At 37.7% G+C, this 16,608-nt stretch overlaps 1 protein-coding gene across 1 annotated transcript in view; it reads right to left on the bottom strand.

The window, feature by feature from the left end:
* The window catches only part of AMD1 (adenosylmethionine decarboxylase 1), a 58,053-nt gene that overhangs the window by 24,884 nt on the left and 16,561 nt on the right, over positions 1 to 16,608 (bottom strand). The window contains exons 3-4 of the mRNA XM_053710860.1: positions 7,143 to 7,269; positions 439 to 541 (exon numbers count right to left, since the gene is read on the bottom strand). Of these exons, the coding sequence (XP_053566835.1) occupies positions 439 to 541; positions 7,143 to 7,269 (230 nt within the window). The remainder of the gene's footprint in view (positions 1 to 438; positions 542 to 7,142; positions 7,270 to 16,608) is intronic.

Here is a 16,608-nt window from a genome sequence, read left to right as displayed (position 1 = left end):
GCAACAAAACAAAGACGTTTTAAATTTTAAAGTACCCCTTATCCACTCACTCGATACACTCTTCTTCACTGAGAGCAGCACCTCTGCTGTGATGAGGGCGTTATGTTGCCTACAAAAAAAACATCACTTAAGGAGGAGAATCAGATCTCATCCACCCCAACAAAAACCAAGACAATGGGAGGAAGAGGTTCAGATTGTCATGGGTGGCACAAGATGTTAAAAAAAAAATAATTATATGCGCCCCCACTCCTCCATGGTGGGTTTATATTATGGTTATTTACAGGGTATGTTGTGAATTTTTACATTCACATCAATCAGGTTTAAATGTTAAAGCTTTATATTCTGTTAAGATTTGTCTTAAATGTAAAAACCTCAATTATCCTATTATATAACAAATCATACAGGTGGGTTTTAAATTGTGTTGAATCTTTAACTTACTTGGGAATATTTCGTTTAAGAATTCTACTTCTTCCTGGAAATTTCTGTGTGGGTATTCCTGATGGTCTGGTTTCATAAAATTTTTACGTGAATAAAAAAAATTCTGTAATAGAGTATGAAATAGAACATAAAATATATTAGAGACATTCAAAAGGGAAAATTAAATTCACATCACAAAAACAAAGTATTAGAATTAAATTTTACACTTTTCTACATCTGTTACAAAGTGATGTTCCATTTTCTTCCCATAACTCTCCCACAGTTTCATAAGTTTATTTGGGAAAAACTGCCTAGTAACTGTATGTATATATATATATATATATATATATATATATATACATATATATACATATATATACATACATACACATACATACACATACACATACATACACATACATACACACATATATATATACATATATACATACATATATATACACATACATATATATATATATATATATATATATATATATATATATATATATATATATACATACATATACACACACATATACACACACATAGCAAATGCTTATAGAGAACCCCAAAAGCAGGCACATCAAACAGGGTGATTAACTGTTGGTGTGTGCCATTTCTATACATATATAAATACACATACATACACAGAACCCTGACTCCACAACATTCTACAAATTGTTAGTGTATTAGGTCATAAGGGTTTTTTCAAAGGGTAACGAAAACAACCTAATCTTAAGTATTTTTAAATTAAAAAAACAAACAAAAAAATAACAAACAAACTTACTCCAGATTTTTGTACTGTATGTGTGTTTGAGGGGGAGGCGGGACATTTTTTATTTTATACTTGAGGTATCTTACGAGCCAATAAAGCAGCTGCAGTTCTGCCAGTCAGTGCATACAAGGATACTTAATTCAGAATTAAAAACACAACTTTAACATTTTCTTTGCATTAGAAAAAAAAAAAAAAAAAAAATTATATATATATATATATATATATATATATATATATATATATATATATATATATATATATATATATATATATATATATATATATATATATATATATATATATATATATATATATATATATATATATATATATATATATATATATATATATATATATATATATATAGTCCATGTAAAAAACAAGGTAACAGCACCACAGCACACAATCTTCTTTTAAAGGTGAAAAATCTTTATTTGAGGTTTAGCAACCAGTAAAAAGCGACGTTTCGGACCTACATAGTCCTTAATCATGCATAAGTTACAATCAAACAAACTAACTTTAAAAAGGGTATCTGGACCAATCATGCTTCAATTCTCAGTGTTAATTGGTTTAACCCATACCTATCCAGGTTTGTAAATTTCAACAACACAGTGACCTCTAGTGGTACCAGAATATGTTCCATCATTTAAAACCATTATAAAAACAAATACAAATCATAATCTCTATTCAGACCATATGGATGTAATGTGTTCAGACGTTTAATCCACCATACTTCTTTCTGTTTTAATTTTAGTTCCCTATTACCCCCTCTTCTATGATGGGGGATATGGTCAATCACTTGAAAGCGAAGCTGGCTTACTGTATGACCCATATTTGTAAAATGTGCTGATACTGGAAGTGACATATCTTTTGATTTAATGGATGCTTTATGTTGACTAAACCTATCCCTGGCGGCTTGGGTGGTCTCGCCAATGTAACAAAGACCACATGGGCATTTAAGTAGGTAGATTGCATAGTTGGTTTGGCATGTATATAACCCATTGATTGTATATTGCTTTCTTTTGTCATTTTGTGCTAAGAATTTCCCTTTAATAACTGAATTACATTGAGCACAGTGTAAGCAGGGGTAACAGCCTTTATTAGGGGTAGTTAGATAATTTACATCAGACATTTTAGATGTACCTATATCAGCTTTTACTATGTGATCCCTAAGATTTTTTACCCTTCTATATGATGGCATAGGGGGGAGTTTAAATGATTCTATCTCTGGATTATATTTTGACAAAAGATGCCAGTGTTTTCTTACTATTCTAAAGATGTCATTGCTCTTGTCACTGTATTCCATAGAAAGCACTAATCTATCTGTTCCTTTCTCTGTTGGTTTTTTATCATGTACTCTATCCAAATCCTGAATGTTTTTAGCGATATTTTCTTTTGGATATCCTCTTTGGATAAATTTATTGCCCATAGACACTAGTCTTTCTGGCAATACTTTTTGATCTCTAACTATTCTTTTAGTACGCAAAAGTTGACTCCTGGGTATGGATTTAAAAACAGTATCAGGGTGGAAACTTTCATATCGCAGCAGAGTATTTCTATCTGTGGGTTTTACATATAGATCTGTACTTAATGTATTTCCATGTCGATATACAGTTGTATCCAAAAAGTTAATCTTTTGGATAGAGTAAGTAAGGGTAAATCTTAGACCTGTCATAGAGGCATTAATATCCTCAACAAACTGTATCAGGGACTCCAATGAGCCCCCCCATATGCCAAAAATATCATCTATATACCTTAGCCACAGCTTACAATGGCTGATGAATGGCTGATTAGTGTAGACAAATTTGTTCTCAAAGCCACTCATGAACAAATTGGCATATGAGGGGGCTACATTGGAGCCCATGGCTGTTCCCCGCTTTTGCATGTAGTAAGTGTCTTGAAAGAGAAAATAATTGCAATATAGGACAAGTCTCAACATGTCATCAAAAAAGTCAATCTGGGATAGATTATATAAGCCACTGTCACTCAAAAAACTTTTCACAGTCAATAGACCTGCCTCATGGGGAATAGAGGTATATAGATTTACCACATCCAGTGAAAAAATTAACCAAGTATCCTCTATTTCAATCCCCATAAGTTTTGAAAGAAAATCATTTGTATCCTTAATAAAGGATTTTTGCTGTTTGACAAATGGAAAGAGGACTTTGTCCAGAAAGATAGAGATATTAGAAAAAATAGAATCGGTACAGGCCACAATAGGGCGTCCTGGTGGATGTAATAAGCTTTTATGGACTTTGGGTAATGTATAAAAAATTGGTGTTATGGGGTATTTATTATACAGAAAATCATAGACCTGTTTAGAAATAATGTTATGAGTCAAAGCTCTATCTAATATGCCCTTAAGCTCTCTTTGTATTTCTTTAAGAGGATCATGATCATGATCCAATATTTCATAAACCCCTCCATCTGACAGCTGTTGTAATATCTCCTGCACATAATAGTCAGTGTCTAACACTATTATAGTATTAATTATTATTATAATAGTGTTAGACACTGACTATTATGTGCAGGAGATATTACAACAGCTGTCAGATGGAGGGGTTTATGAAATATTGGATCATGATCCTCTTAAAGAAATACAAAGAGAGCTTAAGGGCATATTAGATAGAGCTTTGACTCATAACATTATTTCTAAACAGGTCTATGATTTTCTGTATAATAAATACCCCATAACACCAATTTTTTATACATTACCCAAAGTCCATAAAAGCTTATTACATCCACCAGGACGCCCTATTGTGGCCTGTACCGATTCTATTTTTTCTAATATCTCTATCTTTCTGGACAAAGTCCTCTTTCCATTTGTCAAACAGCAAAAATCCTTTATTAAGGATACAAATGATTTTCTTTCAAAACTTATGGGGATTGAAATAGAGGATACTTGGTTAATTTTTTCACTGGATGTGGTAAATCTATATACCTCTATTCCCCATGAGGCAGGTCTATTGACTGTGAAAAGTTTTTTGAGTGACAGTGGCTTATATAATCTATCCCAGATTGACTTTTTTGATGACATGTTGAGACTTGTCCTATATTGCAATTATTTTCTCTTTCAAGACACTTACTACATGCAAAAGCGGGGAACAGCCATGGGCTCCAATGTAGCCCCCTCATATGCCAATTTGTTCATGAGTGGCTTTGAGAACAAATTTGTCTACACTAATCAGCCATTTATCAGCCATTGTAAGCTGTGGCTAAGGTATATAGATGATATTTTTGGCATATGGGGGGGCTCATTGGAGTCCCTGATACAGTTTGTTGAGGATATTAATGCCTCTATGACAGGTCTAAGATTTACCCTTACTTACTCTATCCAAAAGATTAACTTTTTGGATACAACTGTATATCGACATGGAAATACATTAAGTACAGATCTATATGTAAAACCCACAGATAGAAATACTCTGCTGCGATATGAAAGTTTCCACCCTGATACTGTTTTTAAATCCATACCCAGGAGTCAACTTTTGCGTACTAAAAGAATAGTTAGAGATCAAAAAGTATTGCCAGAAAGACTAGTGTCTATGGGCAATAAATTTATCCAAAGAGGATATCCAAAAGAAAATATCGCTAAAAACATTCAGGATTTGGATAGAGTACATGATAAAAAACCAACAGAGAAAGGAACAGATAGATTAGTGCTTTCTATGGAATACAGTGACAAGAGCAATGACATCTTTAGAATAGTAAGAAAACACTGGCATCTTTTGTCAAAATATAATCCAGAGATAGAATCATTTAAACTCCCCCCTATGCCATCATATAGAAGGGTAAAAAATCTTAGGGATCACATAGTAAAAGCTGATATAGGTACATCTAAAATGTCTGATGTAAATTATCTAACTACCCCTAATAAAGGCTGTTACCCCTGCTTACACTGTGCTCAATGTAATTCAGTTATTAAAGGGAAATTCTTAGCACAAAATGACAAAAGAAAGCAATATACAATCAATGGGTTATATACATGCCAAACCAACTATGCAATCTACCTACTTAAATGCCCATGTGGTCTTTGTTACATTGGCGAGACCACCCAAGCCGCCAGGGATAGGTTTAGTCAACATAAAGCATCCATTAAATCAAAAGATATGTCACTTCCAGTATCAGCACATTTTACAAATATGGGTCATACAGTAAGCCAGCTTCGCTTTCAAGTGATTGACCATATCCCCCATCATAGAAGAGGGGGTAATAGGGAACTAAAATTAAAACAGAAAGAAGTATGGTGGATTAAACGTCTGAACACATTACATCCATATGGTCTGAATAGAGATTATGATTTGTATTTGTTTTTATAATGGTTTTAAATGATGGAACATATTCTGGTACCACTAGAGGTCACTGTGTTGTTGAAATTTACAAACCTGGATAGGTATGGGTTAAACCAATTAACACTGAGAATTGAAGCATGATTGGTCCAGATACCCTTTTTAAAGTTAGTTTGTTTGATTGTAACTTATGCATGATTAAGGACTATGTAGGTCCGAAACGTCGCTTTTTACTGGTTGCTAAACCTCAAATAAAGATTTTTCACCTTTAAAAGAAGATTGTGTGCTGTGGTGCTGTTACCTTGTTTTTTACATGGACTGTATACACTGGAGTTTGGCTGATACTCCTTGGTAACGTGCACACAGGTGGGAAAGAAATTTTACTAAAACCTATGGTGCTGGATTCAACTCACTTACTTCTTATATATATATATATATATATATATATATATATATATATATATATATATATATATATATATATATATATATATATATATATATAATTAAAGCAGCATTTTTTTTAAATGAATAGATTAACGTACATAGTTCACTGCAATAAGTTCTGCATAGCACGTTATAAAAGATTTTTAACCCCTTAGTGACCAGACTATCTTTAAAAAATTTCTTACCGTTAAGGACCAGGGCTATTTTTACATTTCTGCTGTGTGTATTTAGCTGTAACTTTCCTCAATCATTTACTGTACCCACACATATATACCGTTTTTCTTGCCATCAAATGGACTTTCTAAAGATAACATTATTTTCATCAAATCATAATTTACTATTAAAGGTTCAGTCTACACCAGAATTTTTATTAGCAGTCTAGCCAATCAGTGCCTGCTCCCAGATAACTTCACGTGCAGTGTTATCTATATGAAATACGTGAACACCCTCTAGTGGTGAAAAACTGTTCAAACGCATTCTGAAAAGAGGTGGCCTTCAAGGTCTAAGAAATTTGCATATGAAGGCGGAATGTATAAGAAAATTAAAGGTGATTATATATTTTAGCTTCTACAATGATTTTAATCAATGAAAGTGCCCTTCATTTACTTTATTACAAATATTGTTTAGCGTATAGCTTAACTTTACAATCACCTTAACATTAATTCCCAGGCTTAAAAAAAAAAATAGTATTACAACAAACACTTGGCAACATAGTCTAACAGCATGTTGGTTTAAGCAAGACATCATAAGATGTTGCAGATGATCAAAAGCAACCACTATGTATTTGACATTTAACTGCACGTATCCTGTCGGTTACAAGAAATAAATTACTACGCTGCTGTAAAAGATGAGTAGTAGTAGGGGCAAATAATTCTGATCAAAGAAAGAAAACTCAAAGGTTTAAAAGGATACAAGTGATGGGAAAAGTTATGTCATACTCCAATAAAGCAGCAGGAGTTCTGCTTATCAGCCATTCTAAGTATGGACATCCTTTTCCCGTTGGCTTACTAAAACTACTTAGGAATTGGAAAGTCTTATATGCACTGTCTGAATCATTAAAATTTTATTTTGACATTAGCATCCCTTCAAGAAAAAAATATTTTTGCATGAAAATGGTTAACATGTATAAAGATTTTGTACGCCTAATAGACATCTTTAGAGCCTACAGTAGTATATTTGGAGATAAGCATGTAATAAAAGGTTTAACTTACTTGGATGTCATCAAACCCACAGTACTCCCTGGCGAGCTCTAACAAGGGAACCAGTGCTTGCAGTAAGAGGGTGGTACCACATGTCTTCAAAATGAAACGTCTCTTGGAGACAAACATGCTACTCTCACTGTATGGAAGAAAAAACACTTTTAAAACAAAATACATTATACAATATTGTCTTAAAGGACCATTAGTTACGGTAACATTACATAAACAAAATTAATGCTTACCTGATAAATTTCTTTCCAGACACGGAGAGTCCACAACGTCATTCCAATTACTAGTGGGATAATCAACTCCTGCCCAGCAGGAGGAGGCAAAGAGCACCCCAAAGAAAAGCTGTTAAGTGTAACTTCCCTTACCCATAATCCCCAGTCATTCGGCCTAAGGAAAATGGAAAAAAAGACTAGGGTGAAAGATGCCTGAGGTTTACTCAAAAAAAAAAAACCACACAAACAAAAAAAAAAACCACAACTGCAGATTGGGGCGTGGACTCCATGTCTGGAAAGAAATATTTAGCAGGTAAGCATAAATTGTTTTCTTACTAAGACATGGAGTCTACAACGCCATTCCAATTACTAGTGGGAACCAATAGAGACAGAATTAACAGGGAGGGAAAAAGGCAGGAGGACCTAAACAGAAGGCAGCCCCCACTTGAAGAACCTCTCCCCCAAAAGAAGCCTCAGCCAAGGCAAAAGTATCAAATTTGTAGAATTTTGAAAAAGTATGCAGAAAGGACCATGTAGCCGCCTTGCAAATTTGTTCCACAGAAGCTTCCATTTTTTTAAAGCCCAAGAAGAGGAGACAGCCCTAGTGGAATGAGCCCTAATTATCTCAGGAGGCTGCTGTCCAGCAGACTCATAAGCAAAACTAATCAAATTTCTCAACCAAAGGGACCTTTTGACCCTTACATTTTCCCAGAGAAAAACGGCAGAAGATTGTAGATTTATTTTTTTTTTAGCTTGTAAGTAAAAATTTAGAGCTTGCACGCCATCTAAGTAATGCAGAAAACGTTCCTTATGAGAAGGATTAGGACAAAGAGGAGGAACAACAATTTCTTGAATAATGTTTTGATCCGAAACTACCTTAGGGAGAAAACCCAATTTGGTATGAAGGACCGCCTTATCAGTATGAAAAATAAGGTACAGGGAATCACACTGCAGAGCTGAAAGTTCAGACACTCTGAGGAGAAGAAATAGCAAGAACAGCCTTCCAAGATAAACTTAACATGCATCGGCTCAAACGGAGCCTGTTGCAAAACTTTAAACCTGTTGCTCCCCTGTGGAGCCTTAATCTAGTTCTTAAACACAGGCCTGATTCTAACCAGGGCCTGAACAAAGGCTTGAACATCTGGTAAGTCTGTCAGACGTTTGTGCAAAAAGGATATATAGGGCAGAAATCTGACCGATAAACCCTTCTCCAGGCCATCCTGAAGAAAAGACAAAATCCGGGGGAATACTCACCCGACTCCAGGAGAACCCTTTAGATTCACACCAATAAAGATATTTAAGCCATACCTTATGGTAATTCTTGCGAGCAGCAGGTTTGCAAGCCTGGAGCATATTTTAAATGACCGCTTCAGAAAAACCACATCTAGACAGAACTAAGCATTCAATCTCCAAGCAGTCAGTTTCAGAGAATCTAGGTTTGGATGGAGGAAAGGACCCTGAATTAGGTCCTTCCTCAGAGGTAACCTCAAGGGAAGTAGAGATGACATCCGCAAACCAGATCCTGCAAGGCCATGCAGGAGCTATTAGGATTACAGATGCTCGCTCCCGTTTGATACGAGCAATGACTTGTGGAAGGAGAGCAAACGGAGGAAACCGGTAAGCCAGAGAAAACATCCATGGAACCACTAGAGCATCTATCAGAACGGCTTGAGGATCTCGACCTTGAACCGTGCTTTGGAACCTTGGCTTTTTGGCAGGGCGCCATCAGATCTAACTCTGGAACCCCCACCTGAGTGTTATCTGAGAGAACACTCCCGGATAGAGAGCCCACTCCAAAGGTCTATCTGCTCAGAAAATCCGCCTCCCAATTGTCTACTCCTAGATTGTGGATGGCAGACAGATAGACAATTGTGAGCTTCCGCCCACTGCAGAATGCGAGTCACCTCCTTCATGGCCAAGGAACTCGAGTTCCTCCCTGATGGTTGATGTAAGCCACTGAGGTGGTGATGTCTGACTGGAATCTGATAAACCAGACTAACGACAATTGAGGCCAAGCTGTCAAGGCATTGAAGATTGCTCTCAACTTCAAGATGTTTATGGAAAAAGAAGACTCTTCCCGAGACCACAGGCCCTGAGCCTTCAGAGAACCCCAAACCGCTCCCCAGTCTGAAAGGCTGGCGTCCGTTGTCAATAACCCAGAAGTGCCCCGAGACAGATGAACCAGAGACATCAACCACAAGAGAGATTATCTCGTCAGGGGGTCCAGATTAATCCTCTGCGATAAATCGGAATGGTCTCCATTTCATTGACTAAGCATGCAAAGTTGCAGCGGACGCAGATGGAACAGAGCAAAAGGAATGTTGTCCATGGAAGCCACCATCAGACCAATCACCTCCATGCATTGAGCCACTGATGGACAAAAAAGCAGCATGGAAAGAAAGGCAGGAAGCTTGGATTTTCTGACCTCTGTCAGGAAAATCTTCATGGATAGGGAATCTATTATTGTCCCTAGGAAACACACTGTTTTAGAAGGAACTAGAAAACGATTCCAGATTAACCTTCCACCCATGGGAACGTAGAAAAGACAACATCTCTGTATAAGATTATGCTAGTTGAAAAGATGACGGCTGAACCAGAATGTCGCCTAGATAAGGCGCCACAGCAATTCCCTGGGATCTGATTACTGCCAATAGCGCTCCCAGAACCTTTGTGAATATTCTGGGAGTCGTGGCCAGACCAAACGAAAGGGCAACAAACTGGAAATGCTTGTCCAGAAAAGCAAATCTGAAAAACTGATCATTGTGAATGGGAACATGTAGATACGCGTCCTTCAGGTCACTATGGTCATCATGAACTGACCCTCCTGGACCAATGGAACCCTGAGGAATTTGTTGAGACACTTGAGATTTAGGATGGGACGAAAAGTTCCTTCCTTTTTGGGAACCACAAATAGATTTGAATAGAATCCTAGACCTTGTTCTCTTAGAGGGACTGGTACAGTGACACCCAGAGGATAGGTCCTTTACGCAATTTAAGAAGGCCTCCCTCTTTACCTAGTTTGAGGATAATCTTGACAGGAGAAATCTGCCCCATAGGAGGGCAAGACTTGAATCCTATCCTGTAACCCTGGGATACTATATATCCATAGCCCATGGATCTGGGATATCGCGTATCCAAGCCTGTCGAAAAAGAGAAAGTCTGCCCCACACCCGATCCAAGTTCAGACCAGGGGTGGACGCTTCATGCCGATTTAGAGACAGCGGAAGGCTTCTTGTTTTGTTTTCCCTTATTCCAGGGCTGACTGGATTTCCAAGAGGACCTGGATTGTTCAGATTTGGAAGAGGAAGGTGGGGACTTCTGTCCCTTAAAGTTGCGAAAGGAACGAAAATGAGAAGACTGCCATCCTCTAGGTCTATTCTTGTCCTGAGGAAGGAAAGATCCCTTTCCACTAGTAATTTCAGAAGCGATTTCCGCTAGACCCGGTCCAAACAGTCTTACCCTTAATAACATAAAGCCAAGAGCTTGGCATTTGAAGAAACATCAGCCGACCAAAATTTTAACCAGAGCTCTGCGAGCTAGTACAGTGAAGCTAGACATCTTAGCTCCCAGTCTAATTATCTGCATGTTTGCATCACATATAAAAAGGTATTGGCCAGTTTAAGGGCTTTGATCCTATCTTGGATCTCCTCTACCGTAGTTTCCTCTAAAATAAGATCGCACAAGGCATTGCACCAATAAGATGCTACACCTGTGGCATTACTCGCCGCAGGTTGCCACTGTAATCCTTGATGTATGTACATCTTTAAGTAAGTCTCTAGCTTCTTATCCATTGGATCTTTAAAAAAGAGAAACTATCTATAGGAATGGTAGTTCTCTTAGCAAGAGTAGAAATCTCTCCTACTTTAGGCACAGTGCACCATGAATCAGAATCAGCAACAGGAAACATCTTTTTAAAACAGTGGAAGGGGAAAAGGGAACCCCTGGCTTATTTCATTCCTGAGCTATAATTTCAGACATCTTCCTTGGAACAGGAAAAACCTCAGATGGAGAATCAAACTATCCAGCTTAGAAGACTTTGTGGGGTTGACAGCAACCGAAGGTTGAGTTATCAAAAGTAGCTAGAACCTCCTTCAGTAGTAACCGGAGGTGTTCAAGCTTAAATCTAAAGTTAACCTCTTTAGATTCTGAAGAATGCTTAAGTGTCAGAGTCTGAGATTTCACCTTCAGAAGCTACTGAAGTATTTTTCTCATCAGACAAATGAGAAATGGCTAGAGCAGACCTAGAGGGTTCAGAAGCTTTACTAGCAGACAAAGGTCTAGATGTCATCTTACACTTAACCGCAGAAGGGAAAGCAGACAAAGCCGCAGAAACTGCAGAATTAATTTGAGCGGCAAAATCCCCAGGTAAATAAATACCCCCAGGTGGTTGTTGAGAAACAGAAGGCACAGTTGAAAACTACTAAAGCTTGGGACGTCTGAGGAGAAAGCTGAGGCATATCACTCACAGCAGTTTCCTGATAAGTTAAACTAAAACGGCCGCATGACGTATGCACTAACGACACACTCGCACATTAATTGAAAAAGAAAGCACACATTGTTTCTTATAAAGAACAAAAGGACTACGTGCCAAGTATTAAGGGAAACTTAAGTCTCTCAAAGTCTCACTCTACAGTGCCTGAAAGTATACTGAATAAAAAAGCCACTAGTTCCCCTAGAGTCAGTAAAGTTGCCCAAATGTATACTAGTCTTAAAAGGATATCTAAGTCCCAAATTATGTCCACTTAAAGAGATAATCTCAAAAGTGCTGTCCTTCAGTACCTAGAAGGCAAAAGTACTTATCTGTGGATCCAGCTGCAGGGACCTGTAGTAAAAGAAAGATAGAGTAACCAACCCTGGCTTTCTGCAAAGGGGTAGCAAGTGTTAAACCTTGCCGCCTTTAAACTGCTAAGAGCCACCACTACTCTTATTAAAGAGATTGACATGGACTCGGCTAGACCCCAATCCTTGCTTGCAGGGAAAAGTACCCATAAAAGGATTAAATATCTTCAGACACCGACTTCACACTCCTCCATTGACAGAGGCAAAGAGAATGACTGGGGATTATGGGTAAGGAAAGTTACACTTAAAGGGACATTAAACACTAAATACATGCTAGATAGAATGATGCATTCAAAGAAAAGATTAGTCCATGACTAACATGTAGATGTATTTTTTAAAGTTTCATTAGTTGTTTTAAAAGTGACAAAATAAGTATAAAGTTTTAGTGTCTATAAAACACTGGGAGCTGCCATGTTGTAACTTGTGTTACCTTCTCTGCTGTGGCCAATTAGGGACAGTTATACATGGGTCAGAGTGTGCAGCCAATGGTTGTGCTGGATTTAACAGTGTTCTGCACTTCCATTTCTAACAGGAACTGAAAAGCTCACAATTTCAGAATGGAATTACAGGCAAAGAGGACAAAATAAATAATGAAAGTATATTGTAGAGTTGTTTTATATATACAATTTATCATTTTATATTGCCATCTCAAAGTGTTTAATGTCCCTTTAACAGCTTTGCTGCGGTGCTCTTTGCCTCCTCCTGCTGGTCAGGAGTTAAATATCCCACTAGTAATTGGAATGACATTGTGAACTCACCATGTCTTAGGAAATAAATACATAAGAAAGCAACAACACTTATTCAGAATTTCGAATAAGAATTTATATCCTCAATTTAATTTCCCTTATTTTATCAGCAAACATAAGTAAACAATGAATTATTGCACACGCTCAGTAGAAGCTGAGCAAATTTGATAAAAGTTGGAAAGCTTTATTTTTTTTAAATTGCATTCTCTATTCGAAACATAAAACTTTCATTTTGCTTTAGTGTCCCTTTAACTGCAAGGGTTTAGCTAAAAAACACAATTTATGCTTACCTGATATTTATTTCTCTTGTGGTGTATCCAGTCCACGGATCATCCATTACTTGTGGGATATTCTCATTCCCAACAGGAAGTTGCAAGAGGACACCCACAGCAGAGCTGTAATATAGCTCCTCCCCTAACTGTCATAGCCAGTCATTCGACCGAAAACAAGCAGAGAAAGGAGGAACCATAGGGTGCAGTGGTTACTGTAGTTTAAATTTAAAAATTACCTGCCTTAAAATGACAGGGCGGGCCGTGGACTGGATACACCACAAGAGAAATAAATTTATCAGGTAAGCATAAATAGTGTTCTCTTGTAAGGTGTATCCAGTCCACGGATCATCCATTACTTGTGGGATACCAATACCAAAGTACACGGTTGAAGGGAGGGACAAGGCAGGAACTTAAATGGAAGGAACCACTGCCCGTAAAACCTCTCTCACAAATATTGCCTCCGAAGAAGCAAAAGTATCAAATTTGTAAAATTTTGAAAAAATATGAAGCGAAGACCAAGTCGTTGCCTTGCAAATCTGATCAAAAGAAGCCTCATTTTTTAAAAGGCCCAAGTGGAAGCCACAGCTCTAGTGGAATGAGCTGTAATCCTTTCAGGAGGCTGCTGTCCAGCAGTCTCATAGGCTAAGCGGATTAAGCTTCTTAGTCAAAAAGAAAAAGAGGTTGTCGAAGCCTTTTGACCTCTCCTCTGTCCAGAGTAGACAACAAACAAAGCAGATGTTTGACGAAAATCTTTAGTAGCTTGTAAGTAAAACTTTAAAGCACGGACCACGTCCAGATTGTGTAACACAAGGATGGAACAACAATCTCTTGATTGATATTCTTGTTAGATACCACCTTAGGTAAGAACCCAGGTTTGGTATGCAGGACTACCTTATCCGTATGAAAAATCAGATAAGGAGAATCACATTGTAAGGCAGATAGCTCAGAGACTCTACGAGCCGAGGAAATAGCTACCAAAAAAATAAATTTCCAAGATAAAAGCTTGATATCTATGGAATGAAGAGGTTCAAACGGAACTCCTTGAAGAACCTTAAGAACCAAGTTTAAGCTCCATGGTGGAGCAACAGGTTTAAACACAGGCTTGATTCTAACTAAAGCCTGACAAAATGCCTGAACGTCTGGAACATCTGCCAGACGCTTAACTAGCTGACAATCCTTTTCCCAAACCTTCTTGGAGAAAAGATAATATCCTAGCAATCCTGACCTTACTCCATGAGTAACCCTTGGATTCACACCAATAAAGATATCTACGCCATACCTTATGGTAAATTTTCCTGGTGACAGGCTTTCGTGCCTGTCTTAAGGTATCAATAACTGACTCGGAGAAGCCACGCTTTGATAAAATCAAGCGTTCAATCTCCAGGCAGTCAGCCTCAGAGAAATTAGATTTGGATGGTTGAAAGGACCCTGAAGTAGAAGGTCCTGTTTCAGAGGCAGAGACCATGGTGGAAAGGATGACATGTCCACTAGATCTGCATACCAGGTCCTGCGTGGCCACGCAGGTGCTATCAGAATCACTGATGCTCTCTCCTGCTTGATCTTGGCAATCAGTCGAGGGAGCAGAGGAAACGGTGGAAACACATAAGCCAGGTTGAAAGACCAGGGCGCTGCTAGAGCATCTATCAGTGTCGCCTTGGGCAGGGCCGCCACTAGAAATTTTGGGGCCCCTGACTCAACCATTGATCAGGCCCCCCCCCTCCTTTGACATTGCAATTTTTGATCAAGTGACTAAAACGTATATGCACTTTATTTTTAATTGTCTATTTAAACTTGAAAATGTTGTAAAGGTAGTAACATACACACACACTCATACACTGAAACACACAAACACACTCACACATAAGGATTCACATATAGACACTCTAGCAGACACGCAAAGAAACACACTCAGACACAGACACCCAAACAGACACTTAGCACTTGTTTACATTGACCTGACAAGTAATGAGGTAAACTACAGTTTTGTAAAAAAAAGGAGATTTAGAAAACAAAATATGGAGTTCTGATTATCTTTTTGTAAAGGAAGATGCCAACTAAATGATGACAACAGCATGCAGTGGCTGAAAGGAAGGGCCCTGAACTGCCTAAACAATAATTTAAAGGTTAAATGGTGGATTGGTTACTTCTGGAAAGGTCTTGTTAGTCTCAAAGTCTGTAGAAAGATGTGAATAATTAGTAGTAAGGTCAAAATGTCCTAAAAAGCAACAGACAATGGACACACACACACAAACTCAAACTTGCACATACACCCAAGGAAACACCAACAGAGACAGCCTCAGAAAACACACAAAGACATACACACAGAGACACCCACAGAAAACACACAAAGACATACACACACAGAGAGACAACCACAGAAAAAACACAGAAAGACATACATACACACACTCTCACTGAGACATCCACAGAAAACACACAAAGACATACACACACCCTCACAGAGACACCCACAGAAAACACACACCCTCACAGAGACATCCACAGAAAACACAGACATACATACATACACACACACACACCCTCACAGAGACATCCACAGAAAACACAGACATACACACCCACCCTCACAGAGGCATCCAGAGAAAATACACAAAGACAAACATACACACCCACCCTCACAGAGAGACCCACAGATATAAAAATACATACACACTCATAGAGACACAAACCAAAGCACAAAGACATAAACACAGACACCCACAGAAACACTCACAGGAGGAAACATTTATGCACCTTGCATCCCCTAAATCAACAGTGTGTGACATGCATGATAAAAAAATTTTTTAGAAATTAAGAGATCACTTTTTAAAGAATCATATTTGTAAATGTGCAAACAAAAATAATTCTGTGAATTCAAAATTGTACATTAATGAGCTGGGTAGATGGTGAGATGAAGAAAAGTACCTTTAAAAGGTTGACATATGTTTGTTTGTTTTTTCCCCATTTTCCCCAACCAAGAGCACCACTTCAAATATAGTGTAGAAATTTTCCCAGCTGTCAGCTGTACTTATGGATTTTGAAAATGCTGTACTCTATATGGTCTTGGTGGGACCATAAGCTGTGGTACTCATACCATTAGATCTGGTTAAATGCAGGATTTAGGCTTGTTGGTATGTATTTCAAAATAAAGTCAGCTGTAGTGTAAACTGAACAGTTTTTCAAACACTAAGCAATCTTAGTCTGAGAGTATAACATTTTATGCAGATGTAAAAATCTTAGATAAAATGCCTCCTTGCATCTGGAAAGTCCTTGCATAAAGGGGCAGTAAACTGGAATGTAATATATATATATATATATATATTTATAAATCTGCCAAAAGGGCATCTACCATTTGTGTATTGAGGAGGAAACATTTCTGCATGGTTTTAAATATAGAATT

Source organism: Bombina bombina, chromosome 4, assembly GCF_027579735.1.
Source record: "Bombina bombina isolate aBomBom1 chromosome 4, aBomBom1.pri, whole genome shotgun sequence".
Classification (NCBI taxonomy): domain Eukaryota; kingdom Metazoa; phylum Chordata; class Amphibia; order Anura; family Bombinatoridae; genus Bombina; species Bombina bombina.
Note: the sequence above shows the minus strand (reverse complement) of the source record. Positions and strands in the feature narration are given on the sequence as shown.